The 15,824-nt window shown below is 34.8% G+C and overlaps 1 protein-coding gene across 1 annotated transcript; it reads right to left on the bottom strand.

Annotated features, from left to right (window-relative positions):
- Positions 1-1,389: 1,389 nt before the first annotated feature.
- On the bottom strand, positions 1,390-10,031 carry LOC140871572 (uncharacterized). The gene is made up of 8 exons (XM_073274141.1): positions 9,397-10,031; positions 7,922-8,021; positions 7,751-7,807; positions 5,858-5,975; positions 5,599-5,681; positions 3,285-3,346; positions 3,107-3,203; positions 1,390-1,966 (listed from the first exon to the last, which is right to left on the bottom strand). The coding sequence occupies exons 1-8, from the start codon at positions 9,735-9,737 to the stop codon at positions 1,910-1,912; spliced, it is 915 nt and encodes a 304-aa protein (XP_073130242.1). The 5' UTR covers positions 9,738-10,031; the 3' UTR covers positions 1,390-1,909.
- Between the last annotated feature and the right edge of the window lie 5,793 nt (positions 10,032-15,824).

The raw sequence follows: 15,824 nt of genomic DNA, 5'->3' as shown, positions 1-15,824 counted from the left end.
ATCTCTAAACATAATTATAATATATACATGTAAACTGATGTTTTATGAAATAATAGTAGATTAAAAAAGGGAACAAAATATGATGTTTTATGAAATAATAGTAGATTAAAAGGGAACAAAATATGGATGGTGCATATACTAAAGTTCACGTAATCATGTCATGATTCAAGAATAGGACAGAAGAATTATACATGATAGTGTAAGCCATAAATGAATTAATTAGCATACCGATAACATTCAAGAAGTAACTTAAGAATTTGAAAGTTGGTGATGGTGGGTGGCGTCAGACGTGGATAAAGAAAATGATAATCTACAAAATTATTATACATCAAATTCAATACGAGACACTCAAGGTTGGCGGTGGTGGGTGACGTGAGTAAGATGTGCCGGAGAGATAATTATATGAAAACCATGAAATTGAAAAACATTAACAAAATCGTGCTGATAACGTGTTATAAAATAAAGGATAAACTAACCAAAGAATATGCAAAGAAAACAATTAAATTCAATATATCAAAAGTATTACATAAGTGACCTATTTATAGGTACAAGAAATTCTCGAGTATGGTAACTATGCAATTACAAGGAATTGATATTATCTTGATTCTTTACCATCTCTTGAAGATTTGTTCGATCACCCAAATCTTTGACATCCATAATATTGTAACAAAAAAAACAATAATTAGTTAAGTGAATCATACTATTACTATTTGTCTTGAGTTTTTATTTATTTATGAATATCTACAAATTTAACGATAATTATAATATTTTAGGTAACTTAGTTTATTAATTAATATTCTTGATGAACTTACTAAAAATAAGGACAATCAAATAAAGGGTACAATTGTCAACTAATAGTACAAAAATTAAAATTGGAGTCTATTTAACAAAAAATGAAGTGTGAATAACACTACCCATTAGATAAAACCTTTTTTGCTTTATCTAAAATACTCATTTTGTCTCTTCAAAAAAATATATAAAACATATATAAAAAAACCACCCATTTTGTTCTACACTTCTCTCCTATTTTAAATGATTAAAGATGAATAATTATTTTAATAATCCATAATTTATATTTTTCTCTTATTTCTTTATAATTTTATATGTTTTTGTAGTAATTAATTTTAGATTCTAGAAACTAAAATATGAATTAAAGCATATTTCACCCCTTATTTTTCGAGTATCTCTGTTCAGACTCTGCATCAGAAGCATGCATTTTATTCTTTATTTATTATTATTATTTTTTGGAGTAATTCTTCAGCCGGAAGCCAATGAGAAACTACTGACAAATGCTAAGAGCAACTCTGCATCAGGTGTCCCCAGCATGCATTTTTTCTTTTCATGATATTTAGTGAGACGAACAAATGCTAAGAACAACTCTCTCGAATTTTCGGATTCATCCGCTAGTCGATACATCTATCACGATCAAAGTTATGAATCCAAAGTTTAGCAAACTGTATGAACCAAAACTTGAGGGTGGTGCACATATAACCAGATTGAACCTCGAGAGATGTGGAATCGACTCGCTTAATAATAAAATTCTGCATTTCCACTCAATGCAATTGACTTCAAAGTTTATACTGCAAAGGAATAGAGGCTTTGAGATAAGTGACAGATTCTTGAAAAGGATGAATCAAGCTCCAAATTTAGTATCCACTCAAACTGGTTTCTGTGCTGTAAATTTACATTCAAAAGGAAGCAAATAAATTTAGCAGTTAAAGCGCCTTTGCTGGTACCTACTTCAGCAAACAATTCAGCTTCCAAAAATGACATCCGGGGGGAACAATCTTACCATGAGGGATGGAGACAAGACTATGAACTGGAAAAAGAGCAAGCGTCTTGCCTCATTACAGCAGAATTTCAATACTTACAGGAACCAGACTTGTGTAGTTTAAGTTAAGAATTGCGATTAGCACCTCGGCTCCTGCTTCATATGTAACATACTTGACGACCCAAACATCATGGGCTGCAGTACAAAGAAAAAAGAAAAAAGAAAAAAGGGAAAAATAGTCACAATAATTACGAATGAAGCAATAAGAAAGATGAGTTCAGCAAATCTAAATAAAATTTGAGATGCTCCTTGATTCCAAATGGCAAGGGGGAGTTCATTGTTGGGGTGGATATCATATGAATTTGTTTGAGAAAATGGTAAAACTACAAGGGAACGGACAAGAAGGTTCAAAGAAGCAGTTAACTTTCATCCTCACAGCAACAATAAAAAGGCGCAAGGAGCTCAACCGAGGGCACACGCTTATATGCCAATCCCAGTCAAATTAATCACTAGCTGTATTTCCGTCAGATACAGCATTAGAGCATACAAAACAAATGCGCGTGAGAATATTCTGGGTTGTCTGCTTGGGGTGTCAATCGGTTCCCATCCTCCACAAGGACATCAAAATTTGCCTACAGTGACATGCATAAAGCAGGTACTACTAATTTATCGCTCCAAATACGTATGAATCGAATACCAACATTTACCGAGGGCACACACTTATATGCCAATCCCAGTCAAACTAATCACTAGCTGTATTTCCGTCAGATACAGCATTAGAGCATACAAAACAGGTGCGTGAGAATATTCTGGGTTGTCTGCTTGGGGTGTCAATCAGTTCCCATCCTCCGCAAGGACGTCAAAGTTTGCCTACAGTGACACGCATAAAGCAGGTACTACTAATTTATCGCTCCAAAGTCCAAATACGTATGAATCGAATACCAACATCTATTACATTCCATTTCATTTTAGAAATTTTATTTAAGAATTTAAAACTAGTCCATCTGTTATGTGGAAAAATTCTTTCAATTCTTAAATCTTCAAAAAAATCATAATTCAACGTCTAATCTTCCCCTATGGTAGGAAAGGGAAGTGATATGAGACTTGGTCTCCTTTTGTGTAGATTTTGACGAGCTTTAAACAAATATTTAGGTTCCTAGAGTTACCAACTAAAATCGCCATGTGATTCAATAGGGAACTTGTTATCCATTATTATATCCATACAGCACTCCACAATATTCTTTGCACAGATCTAAAGATGCTAGACATTTTTATATTAAAAAGTGAACATAAAGTCCGTTGCTGAAAATAGTTTAGACAAAAAACAAGTCATACCTGAGAAGAATGAGGAAAAACACTACTTGCAAGTTCCTCATTTAATAGCACAGGAAGAGGTGGCATTCGGCTCATAATCCCAGGCATGTTACTCATGCTATAAAAGTAAAAGAGCTCCACTAAGTAAGACATGATGGAGTGCAAAAGTAATGATGGTAGATTAATAACCACAACATACTCATTCAATATTGTAGTTATGTTGTTCCGTGTATGAAAAAAGAGATTAACGTTCTCCTGCAACTGATATTAGAGTGAAAAGATTAGAAGAGGCAAATGTATGCAAAAATTATTAAGGAAAACTAGGTAAAGAAAGGGCAACCATTTGCTAAATGAGGAAGTGATCAATGCATATATCATGTTCAACAAGGTCATCTAGTTATACCAAGTTTCTTACTGTGTATATTCAAAAACCTCAGAATTGGATTTGTCTACTTCTCCAACAGTCCCATCTGATTTACTCATTTAATTCGGGGTTACCCTCCCCTCAGTCAATTAAACATCTCCTTCCAATAACTAATGTTGCAGTGTGATTTCATTGTAGTCAAGTGACCGAGTTTTCTCATGTCATTTAGTTTGATAAAATAAATTAAACCAAAGATCAATCAGCTTATTTCTTAGCCATAGTTTAAATATTTCTGCGAGATCAACATACAGACATACCAAATTAAGCCATTAAGGTGTCATGTACAATCTAAATTCTAATTTTACCATGTTGCATGCTGAAAATCACAGACCAATCATTTCTTGTCAAAAGCAATATATTGCTTCTTCAGTAATAAAAGATAAAAAATAATGTCAAGGTGCTTGATGTGGATCATGACTCCTCTATAGTACAGTCACAAGGGTACTTGCAGGGTTCATTGTACGGGCACAATATATTTCACATTACACATGCAGAAACTTCTCTCGCCTAATTCAATATTTAAGTTCCCGCGGAATATAAGTTCTACAACTTTGAAGGTTAACCACATCCACAGGAGTCAAATATTCAAGATCTTGCTTTCTAAAGCAGGCCACTGTGATTTCAAATCTGTTTGTGGTATCCTGATCATTACAGAGATCTTGAGGAAACAAACTTTAGAGCCATGACATTGAGTACCCAGAAAATCACTTGCATAATTCGCAGCCATAATTATATGTATATGTATAAATCTATATATATGTGTGTGTTCCAAAAATCACCGCCTAGCGGTGACTCCAGGAGATGCTGGAAAAATTGGCCGCCTAGGCGGGTAACAAACAACCTGGTTCCATTATTTTTTTTTAAATTGATAAATTTATTTTTAAAAAATAGTTGAACAAAGTTATGCATATTTTTGTTGAAATATATCCACATAAAAATTTATGCACATGAATAAACATGATTGAAAAAATATTAATGAAAATGTTGAACATATTTATGCATATTTTGAATCATTTTAGATATTATAAAATATTTATATATATTTTTAAAAAACCGCCTAGGCACTGTCTAGGTAGCCGCTTAGGCACCTAGGCTCTAGGCGGTGGGTGACCGCCCGCCTACCGCCTAGCGTTTTTTAGAACCTTATTATATCACATTCTCTTGGTCAAAAAATCTAAGAGGATAGCATGAAGTTGATTCAAAATGTTCTACAACTTTTTCACGTTGAGGATTGATAAACCAAGGTTCTTACATCTTCATCGAAGATGCACGGATGCTCAATTTCAGAGGGCCAGCCTTTTGAGTTCAGATATATTTTTTTTTATATTTGTTTTTTATATTGTTCAGATATATTTGTATCTTCCCGTACTTCAGATGCCCAATTATTTAGTGTATGTTCTTGATTTCTCCGCACACGAGAGGATAACATGAAGTTGAATCAAAACACTTTTGAGCACAGTAACATTACTTGTTAGGGTATTGATCAAATGAAAAATGTTAAAAGATTAATCTACAAATTTGTAACCACGGATATTGTTATAATAAATTATATATTTGTTAGTACCTTATCTGGTCTTTATACAGGAGTTGGAATTGTTTTGTGTACAAACTACAATAGGAGGTGACAAGTACCTAGGCGGTTAGAATCAGACATACCTAAGCTCTTAAATTACACGCTTCACGCAAGTATTTTGGATGGGGATTTATGTAGATTTATCAGATAGTTAAAGCTTTTTTAATAAGCTTTCCTAGTTTATTCCTAATACACATTATAACCATATACATGCATCATATGCTGCAAGTCTTCATGTTAATTCTTCTATCTTCTCTAGAATTCCTTTATTCACCTTATGCCAAAATGTTGTCTTTGGAATATCATAACTCCTGTCAACTACGAAAGAAAAGGTATGCCATACCTTCAAACGAAAAGGAAGAAATGTGTGTTCGCATATGTCTGAAAAGAGTTCTATTATATAATCATGTTAAAGCAATAAATACTTAAACAATGAGACTCCATCAGAAACAATGTCCCCTAGAAATTCCTAAAGCAATTTAGAACAAGCTAACTCTAGTTTCCTCCTGAAATTACCTTGAGAGCTGAAAGATTTGCAGAAATTTGACCAAACGCTTGCTTGTTTTCTTCCAAAAGATGTCTGGCTGTGCCACTCATTGCTGAAAGAAAAATAGAATGAGTTCACGATAGTAATGTACTCCCTCAAAATCAATAAAAAAGGGCATCCAAATTAACCCTTCTAGACATGAAAATGAACAAATGTGCTCAGTCGTGATTGTCAGGGAAAGAAGCAAAAGAGAAGATATGATTAATCCCAAAAGTTAGGGAGCCAAACCTTCTGAAAACATTAAGTTGCTTTGATTGTGATGGTTTGAAATGAAAGAACATGAAGCAGCATTCATTGATGAAGCTGGAGACATATTATTCCTCAAAGCTGAATCAATCAATTTATCCTGGAAAAATAGGTTAAGTTTTAGAGTAAGAGTTTTTTCTGAGACAGGAGAATAATTCTGAATTGCAGATATACAATACACACAACAAAACAGCTAAAAGATTAATAACAAACATCCACACTTTTTTGCTGATCAGTTGATAAAACGAACATAGAATCCTTAAAACTTCATTTGTAAACAATATCTCATGAACAAAAGATTGCTTACAGTAACTCAATCATCGGAATGGCTAGGTCAGAGAAGAATGAGATTCAGTACTAAGCGAGGGTAACACTTGCCAAAACAGGTAAAAGGTAAAGAAAAGGTACACCAATTAAGGCCTCGTATTTCAAGCATTGATGCTTCTCACAATCCGTTATGTGCAAAACCAAAATTTACATTTTCCAACTGTAATGTCGCTAGTTCACAAACAATTTTACCTGACCAAGACCCAATCAAATCCTAGCAACAACAAGATCCAACTATGCCTTTTTTGTATGTTGATAGTACTTTTTCTTCCTCACTTTAGCTCTGAAGGGGTGGTCTATAACCAACACCCAACTCAAGTGCTACCACCACCTTGCTCCATACTAAACCAACCAACTCCACCCCCTTAAGACCAAAAAAAAAAAAAGAAAAAGAAAAAAAAGAAGGGGATATTACACAGCCTCGCAAACACTTCGACAATGTTCACATTTTTTATATGAAAAAAGTTTATTCGATAAAAGTATAGTAGGAGAAGATATCCTACCAAAGGACAATTGCAGTACACGAATGAAACTCAAAACAGCATATGATGGTACAAAATTATAGTTTTAAGCTAAGCTAGGATGTCATTAAATGAATAATGAGCTAAATGTGATTCCTTTATTCATCCAACCATGGAACTCAATACTTGGTAAACATTTGAAAATTTTCTTTCTTGGCTAAAGTCTATTTCTCAATGTAACTTATTCTTTCAATGAATAAGTAAATGTAAGGATGGCAGTTTGATCTAATTTGAAAAAGTAAATGATAAGTCCAAGACAACAAAAAAGAAAATTATGAATTTTTCTTATTTTTAAGATTAAATAAAAACTAAAAAGATTCGCAAATAACATGCTAATGCTACAACCCATCCATAAATTGTTAAGCTTCCATAAAAGTTACAGTAAGCAACTCGCTCCCCATCTCCAACGTGCTTGCCAGTCGCCAGTAACACTTGATACTCTCTCTTCAGCTTCTACCAAATCTTGTCTCACATACATCTATTGCCAGATCTGGCTTAACCCCTCAAAGACGATCACAGACAATAGGTTATAGGAAATTCAAAAGTATAATATAACCAGTACTCCTAAAGTTCATTACCACGCCTATCATGATAGAGCCATAAGTTTCTACTGCTACAGGCTGATATGAAGTTAAATATGAATGTGAACTCAAACCAGTGTTGGTTATGAAACACCATAGCCATTATATCAGGCTTCAAAGATTCTAAAATCTGATTTCAAATATTCAATAGTAGAGAAATTAAAAAATCTCATAGTGGTCAGCTTCTTCAGATGCATTGTATAAACAATCATCTAGTTTTAGGCAGCAGGAGATCAGCATAACTGAACATACCAATTGACTACCACAGCAAAGAAGGTTCTGAGCAGCCTAGTTTTTCAGTGATTTTAATTTTAATAAGAATTATGATTAATTTACATAGATTAGAAAATGAAACTGTGCTGAAATTTATCGAATCACACCACAGCTGACCAATGATTAAAACTGAGTCAGTTAATCTACTTTAAGCAAACCTAAGAAAGCATTACCCTCTGATCCTTCACTTTCTTCACCAAGCTCTGATCCTCATGTTTTCTTCGCTTACTCTGACAAGACAATGTAAAAACATTAAACAAGGAGGCAAACAATCTTCACATAAAATGAAGCAGAACAATACATTTAATTATCAGATGCAATCTCGAAAAGAATTATTAACTCACCGTCATCCATCGACATCGAAGAGCAACGTCGCGTACAGTTTTGTCGCCAAGAGAGGCTGCAATCTTAATATACATCAGAATTTTGGGTTCATTGGCATACCTTCAAGCAGGAATCAATCAAACATGTGAAAACAGGGTCATGCTTTTGGAAACTAATAGCAAACAATTGGAACGCAAGATAAGCTCCAGATGTAAGATCTGGACAGGTTACACCACGAGTCACGTATTGGAAAGAAGTCTGCATGACGAGGGTAGAAAATCAAGGCTGAAATAAACAATCAGGCTGGCAATAAATTAGTCAAATTTTGCGATAAGGTGATTAATTTGCAATGTTTCATAGAAGCACTGGCATGAATCCATATTCTAAAGAAATGGAGGAATACATGACAGTACAGGTGACAGATGATCAAAGGCTTTATGCTCGCATACAGAAGAGACAATGATTCCTTTCATAACTCACATGGAATTTTTTTAATCAATACCAACCAATTAGAGTAATGATCCACGTCTAATTATCCTTGTTACGCATCCATTTAAAAGGTTCCACCTTTCGATTTTAAAAATGAAATTTACAGGCACTTCAATTTCCATTTGTATTAGAGTAATAGCAACTGATGCAAGAATCTCACAAAACAAATTTTGCCAGTGTGTTGCGCCTAAAAGTCTACGTGCATATACAAATAATACAAGGCAACTAGATTATGATGAATCCAGATTCCAAACCCAAGGAAAACGTTATTCCCAGTTAAAATATGTATGAGAATATAACATCTGACAACAAATAAAAGCCTAACTCAAACAATGAAAATGACACTCACAGATCATAACCTTCTTTAACGGCAACTTACACCATACAAACTACCATATTGGCTAAGAATGAAAAGCCCCGGCACACATAAAAGACATTAGACCAAAAGACCACGAATCAGAAGTCAAAGCACCTCAACTACACGTGCAGAAATTGGAACAAACAGCGCTCAGTTTCTATTCTACCTACGCAGAAAGCTTGAGGTCTCGACAAATTGGCTGTCATTTGAGAGTCGTGTCGTATTAGTTTGTTCAATTGTTTTGACACAATAATTATATCATTATGCTGGAATGTTCTTTGCTGTGCTCTAGCAAAGTAGGCACATTCTTATATATTTTGAGATCTATAATTGCAGAAAACAGCAATACTCTAATAACCTGCTGCGGATTATGAAGTGTAGATAAAGCCAGTCATTTCTAGCTCTCTCTCAGATCCTCTATACATATGCCTACATCCTCAATCTCTCTGTCACTCCAGAATATAATGAAAGTTTTAGAAGCTGTTAGTTTGAAAGGCCATGAACAAGCAATATGAACACCTGGTACAACAAAGTTTCCCGGATTGCACTTCCGTGAGTAGCAATAGAATCACACATCAAAATTCAAGTAATTAAACAAAGATATAATGCTATTAACTGATTTCCCACGATTAGAAAGAAAGTACCAACTTTCGAAGCCCTTCCTCCAGCTTGTACTGCTCCTCAATGCCCCATTCGACAGCCAACCCCGTATCGTGCTTCAGCCCGGGAACCGAATCAAGCAGAAGCGTGGAAGAACTCAAAGAATTCGGCGAACCCCCAGATGAGAAAACCATCCCTCCTCCCGTGGCCCCATCATTCACAGCTAAATTCATAATTCCCCCAGGATTGCCATAGTAATTTCCAATGGAAATCATTTCACATCCCCCCGAACCACTGCTGCTGCTGCTGCTCATCGCACCGCTGGATTTAAACATCACGCCCTGCTGATGGTAATGGTGGTGAAACCCGGCGTTCGATTCAGATGTCATACTTTTTATTGCTGCATAAATAGGTACAATTACTTCACTTCCGGTACCAAAATCGCTTTAATTTTTCGAAAGTCTGCTACCAGAGGCTTCGTTCTATGAAATTCGTCGCATTACCGCACTTGGAATTCAGGTAATGGGTGGATGAATCCAGAGGAAATGGAGAAATTGCTGGGAGATAAAAGGCGATGGGCAGTAGTAGAAAGACAATCGTTTGTCAAGTGAAAAATATGGCGAGGAGGATGCTGGTGGTGCTGTTTGCTTTATAAAGTGGGAGAGATTTTCTTTTTTTCTCCCTTTTTAAAATATGTGTGCATAATTTTCTGAATACAGAGGGCACAAACTTAAACATATACAAGCTTTCTGTGTGCATAAAATATAAATTTAACTATTTTTTTAGCAAAGATTATATAAATTTGAATGATCTATAAATTGTGCAGTGGAATAACACGTTCTTTCATGGACAATTTGCTCAAAAATCCCCAAATGCAAACATGTTTGCTTTGGGGTCCCTAGTCATAAAATATAGTACAAAACAATACAAGATGTGGTACAAAACCATACAAGATGTAGTACAAATTAACAAAAAATGTGGTACAAAAAAATGGCTAGGGAGTGCAGAGCAAAACATGTTTGCATTGGGAATTTTTGAGCAATTTACACTTCTTTTTTTTTTTTTCATTAACAAAAAAAGAAAAAAATCAAAGTTTTTTAAATAACAAATCTCACCAAAGTAGTTATTGTTAATAGCGCTTCCTTTATTAATAGTACAAATTTATGAGCTTTTGCTTTTTAGGTTTTCAAATCGTTTAAACTTCGTTATTTTTGTATTTTTTAGATTTTTTTCTTTGGATTTATGAAAAAAAAATTATTATTATAAATGCGAGCAATTTGAAAGAAAAAAAAGTAAGAGAAGTAAGTCATGGATGGAGTTTGAAGAGGTTTTGTTCAACATGGGAGATGGTGATGGATATGGTCGGGGACAGAGGTTTAGAAATAAAAAATGTTGAAAAATCGTCGTAACATTAAAAATAGTTAATATATGTCGCACTTAATCAACTCAGTAGATGATGACACACAATGCGTGTGTTAGGCCATCTCCAACCCAAAATTTTATTTTAAAGCAGTTCTATTCTAAAATAGCGCAATTTCTATACCAAATATAACATTCATTTCAACCCACCTACTTCAAATTTTACTCTAAAAAGAATATTCTCGAAATATTCCTTTTAATTTACTTTTTTATATTACTTTTTATTATTTATAAACATATATATTTATAAATTTGCATTAATTAATTATATTATATTTAAAATTTATTATATTAATATGTTAATATTAATAATTACAATAATATTACTAAAATGATCAATATATTAATTTTGTATTATTATAATAATATATTATAAGAAATTAAACATAAATTGTTCCAAATGATGAAATAAAATAAAAGTACATGATATAAATTAAAACAACACAATAAACTTCAAATATTTAAATGACCATATTCATCCCATAAATGATCAATTAAAGCATTTCGCAATGCATAATGAGCGTCTTTGTTTTTTATTTTTGTATTGCAAGCGAGAAATTCTTGAAATCTGACATGATCATTGGCAGTCATTTCTAACACTGGAGTTGGTGTCTCCCTCGCATCTTGAATTGGTGCGCTGAGATCTCGTTATCTTCAATAATCATATTGTGCTTTATAATACATGATTTCATTATATCTTGCAAATGATTTTTCTTCCAACCATGTGCTGGAGATGCCACAATCGCAAACCGTGATTGAAGAATGCCAAATGCACGCTCCACATCTTTTCTGCATGACTCTTGTTTCATCGCAAAATACCGCTTTTTTGGAGCACGTGGATCATGGATAGTTTGTACAATAGTTGATCATTTAGGATAGATACTATCATCTAAATAATACTCAGTTTCATATTCTTTTCCTCCAATAGTATAGTGAGCAGGAGGAGCAATTCCATCTGCAAGATTAGAAAACAGACTGGATGACTCTAAAACATTTATATCATTATTGGAGCCAGACATACCAAAATATGCATGTCATATCCAAAGATCGTAATCAGCCACAACTTCTAAAATGATTGTTGGAGAACCACTATGGCCTGCAAATTGTCCAGCCCAAGCGGTGGGACAATTTTTCCACCTTCAATGCATACAGTCGAGACTTCCCAACATTCCAGGAAAACCTCGTTGTTTGCCAATATATAGAAGTCTGGAAACATCATTGGCAGTAGGCGACCTCAAGTACTTCTTCGAAAAAACGTTCACTATAGCCTGACAAAAACATTCCATACACTGAATTGCAGTATATTCACCTATTTGGATGTATTCATCAGTAGCATCAGCAGATAAGACATATGCTAACATTCTCAATGCAAGTATAGCTTTTTGATTAGTCGATAACCCAAGCCCTCCGACACTATCACTTCGTTGTATGAAGTATCATGATTTTTTTATCGCATCCACTATCCGGAGGAACAGATTTCGAGACATTCGAAATCGTCGCCGGAATATTGCTTCATTATATACTGGATTCTAGGCAAAATAGTCGTTGAACAACCTTTGATCAGCAATTTATCGGTCACGCCGGATTATTACGTGACTTGGAATTGACCCTCCATGTGTGACTTCTTGGTCTTGTTGGATCACGTAGGCATCAACTAAATCTCTTTCTCGAATTATAGTACTCAATAGTGTCATTCTAATATCCGTAAATTGAATATCATCGTCATTGTCAGACGACGAGCTAGAGTACATTGCATCATTGAGAAAAGATGAACTCATTTAAATTTAGAGTGAATCGATATAAAATATGTATGAAAATATGAGGTAACATCTAAATTATATAGTGAGATGGTGAGGTGAATGGGGTTGGTGATGTGAGAGTTAGGTGAGGTGAGAAGGTAGTTGAGGTGAGTGGTAGGTGAGGTGAGGAGGTAGGTGAGATGAGTATTAGATGATAAATATTTCACTATAAATAGATCATATGTGATTGATTAACATCACACATTAAAACTTCAATCAAATAATCTAGTTGCTCAAAGCCTCTCGATGGATTATTGTATCCGAACAACAAATTATGCTATTGAAGAAGATAGGTTGTTGTGTAATATTTATCTTGACGTGTCACAAAATCCTATCATCGGTATAAACCAATCTAAAGATCGGTTTTGGAGTCGTATTGAAGAAGCTTACAATGCTGGCAAACCAGAGAGAATTCAAGAACGCAATAAAAGATCAATGCAATGTCGCATGCAAGATATCCTTCATGCAGTTAGAAAATTATGTGGTTGCGTTATTATTATTGAGAAGCTCAACCCAAGTGGCGCATCTTAAGAAGATATTGTAAGTATTTTTTATTCAAATAGTGTGGGGCCTCGGGTTGCTAATCTTATTCTTAGGGCAAGTAGTAATTAAGCATCATTAATTAACCAAGTAAGGAAGAAGATCAAACAAAATTTTTTTCAAATAGGGGTGCGCTCGGGCGGTAAAAAACCGCCGCCCGAGCGCCCCTCCCTAACCCAACTCTCGGGTTTGGGATTTTTAGGCTGCGCCCGGTCTGCCAAAAAGAGTAGATCGGGCTCAGCTCTAGGCAGCTTCTTACTCTGTTTTTCAGCAGCAAAATTTGATCCTTCCAACTCATTCCAATCCATGTTTTCCAAGTCTAGAACATGTATAATTACAAAGAACAAGATCTACACATGTTTATAACAAGTTGATACATCAAACCAACAATTTGGAATCCAACAAAAACATGAAACTATCCAAGTGTTCATCAACTTCTCAAGCACAATATTCACAAGTGTTTTCTAACATTCTTGCTAGGACTAAGTACGCATCGATTCAGCTATACACAACCCGAGTCCACATCTAATCTTCTCTCATGAGCTACCCTCGTCGACTTTGGCCAACTCCTGCCCCATCTGTCGTCATGCACACATACAAAACAGGACAACAACCGAAAACGTTCGGTGAGAATACAATTCTCAGTATAATCAACATATACATGCATTAAATAAATTCATATCAACTCTAAACATTTCAACTCTAGAATAGAGTAAATGCATATATAAAGAATTGATTCCTATCACACTCTTTGCCATCAAGATTTGTATACGATCTTGACATGGATATCCATCTATCGTCGTCTCATCAGACTAGAAAATAAGGTCCATCTGACCTTGGCATAAGAATCATATCATATCTCATATCATATCATATCAATTAAATATCCACTACCTGAAATGGATCGACAACATCAATAATATAAACACAAACGATAACAAGTATGTGGTTTTTGCGGAATAACTCAAGAAACGTCATTCTTGAGTATTGAATTCCTGACTCTCGATGTTGTCTTATACCTTCTCGTTTTTGTGGGTTCTTGCGGCTTAAATTCTAAAACACAACAATAAGAACACATATATAAAACTCTAACCAACTTCCGAACTCAATCATCATTCACTCTTCACAATCAAACAACTTCAAACCTAACTCAACTTCTTCGTCAGTTCGAAAGCGTCAATCTCGAGTCGTCAACTCTTATCAAATGCTGAAATAAAGTGTTCATAACAAGATATATCAGCAAGACATCATATCAAACTCAGCTCAATCAAACAATATTCAAACTCGATCAAATTCGTGAATCGGCGGCGTAACGACTGAAAATCGGTAACCGAAACAATATCGAATTCGAATAGAAATCTCAAATCAGCATAAACAACATAATATCAGCAACTAATGATCAAGATATCAGCAATCTATCATCATATTAGAAGTGCTAGCGGTCGAATACATGCTGCAAAAATCATAAGAATTGCATATGGCATACGTTCTTCGATCCGGTTTCGAATATACAACTCATAGAAACTCAAGAACATATATCCATGCTCAATTCTGATTTCTCCCAACATCACCATATCAATACATGCTTGAAAATAAAGATACTTGCATCAAATCGAAGCTCTTGAAGAGAGGATCACGGCACTATTTTCGGAATTAAATTCGGACAACCGAAACCCAAGATATCAAAGTTTGAAATATCAGAAATGGTTGGAAGCTGAAGTTTTGACCTTAGCTGCTGAGTTTCTGAAGAAGATAGTGTTGTACACGTTGTAAGACAATTAAATAACAAGTGTCCAACCCATTTAGGCATATTTGCACTTTGACCCCTCAAGTTTCCACTATTTGCAAATCAGCCCTCAAAACTTTTTTTTAATTCAATTTCAATCTTAAATAATTTAAGAATATTAGAATTTAAATCTAAACTCTAAAAATTCTCAAATTAAATAATCTCGGATTAAATCAAATAATTCAGGGCCTTACATTTCTCCCCCACTAAGACATGAGTTCGTCCTTGAATTCATAAGAAATCTGTACACACATAAGATAAGAAATGACAGAATACTGAATAAGAACTCACATCAATGGAATAGATAGGGAAATCTCTGTCTCATGTATTCTTCAGTCTCCCATGTCGCTTCTTCAACTCCATGTCGACTCCATTGAATCTTCACCAATGGAGTGGTTTTGGTTCGAAGTTGTTTTTACTTTCGATCGAGAATCTAAATTGGCTTCTCAAAATAGCTAAGAGTTTCATCCAGTTCTGCTTCATCCACTTGGATAATATGAGATAAATCAGGCTGATATTTCCTCAGCATCGAAACATGGAATACATCATGAATACAAGTTAAAGCTGGAGGCAATGCAAGTCGATAAGCTAGATCACCTATCTTCTTCAGAATCTCATACGGTCCAATAAAACGTGGAGACAACTTCCCTCGCTTGCCAAATCGAACAGTACCTGTGAGGCCTCGGTTCTAATCCTCTAATCTTAAGATAAAGTAAACCATCATGAACAATAATTCAAAAGTCAAGGCAAGACAAAAAAATTTTTTTAAAAAGGGCCGCGCTCGATCGCATGTACTCGTGCGATCGAGCACACCATCCATGCCTCAAGCACTGCCAGAGAAATCTCAAGTGTTGCGCTCGATCCTACAAACTCGTGGGATCGAGCGCACCATTTTTGCATTTCTACTGCCTCAAAAAATTTAAGGGCCGCGC

This window comes from Henckelia pumila, unplaced genomic scaffold (genome assembly GCF_033568475.1).
Source record: "Henckelia pumila isolate YLH828 unplaced genomic scaffold, ASM3356847v2 CTG_461:::fragment_3, whole genome shotgun sequence".
NCBI lineage: Eukaryota > Viridiplantae > Streptophyta > Magnoliopsida > Lamiales > Gesneriaceae > Henckelia > Henckelia pumila.
Note: the sequence above shows the minus strand (reverse complement) of the source record. Positions and strands in the feature narration are given on the sequence as shown.

Excerpts from the sequence above, each read along its gene's own strand:
- LOC140871572 (XM_073274141.1), bottom strand. The coding sequence starts at position 9,737 with ATGACATCTGAATCGAACGCCGGGTTTCACCACCATTACCATCAGCAG. Across the intron at positions 5,682-5,857 it reads CAACTTAATGTTTTCAGAAG|CAATGAGTGGCACAGCCAGA; the intron begins GTTTGGCTCCCT and ends TTTTTCTTTCAG. Across the intron at positions 1,967-3,106 it reads TTTTTCCTCATTCTTCTCAG|CCCATGATGTTTGGGTCGTC; the intron begins GTATGACTTGTT and ends TTTGTACTGCAG.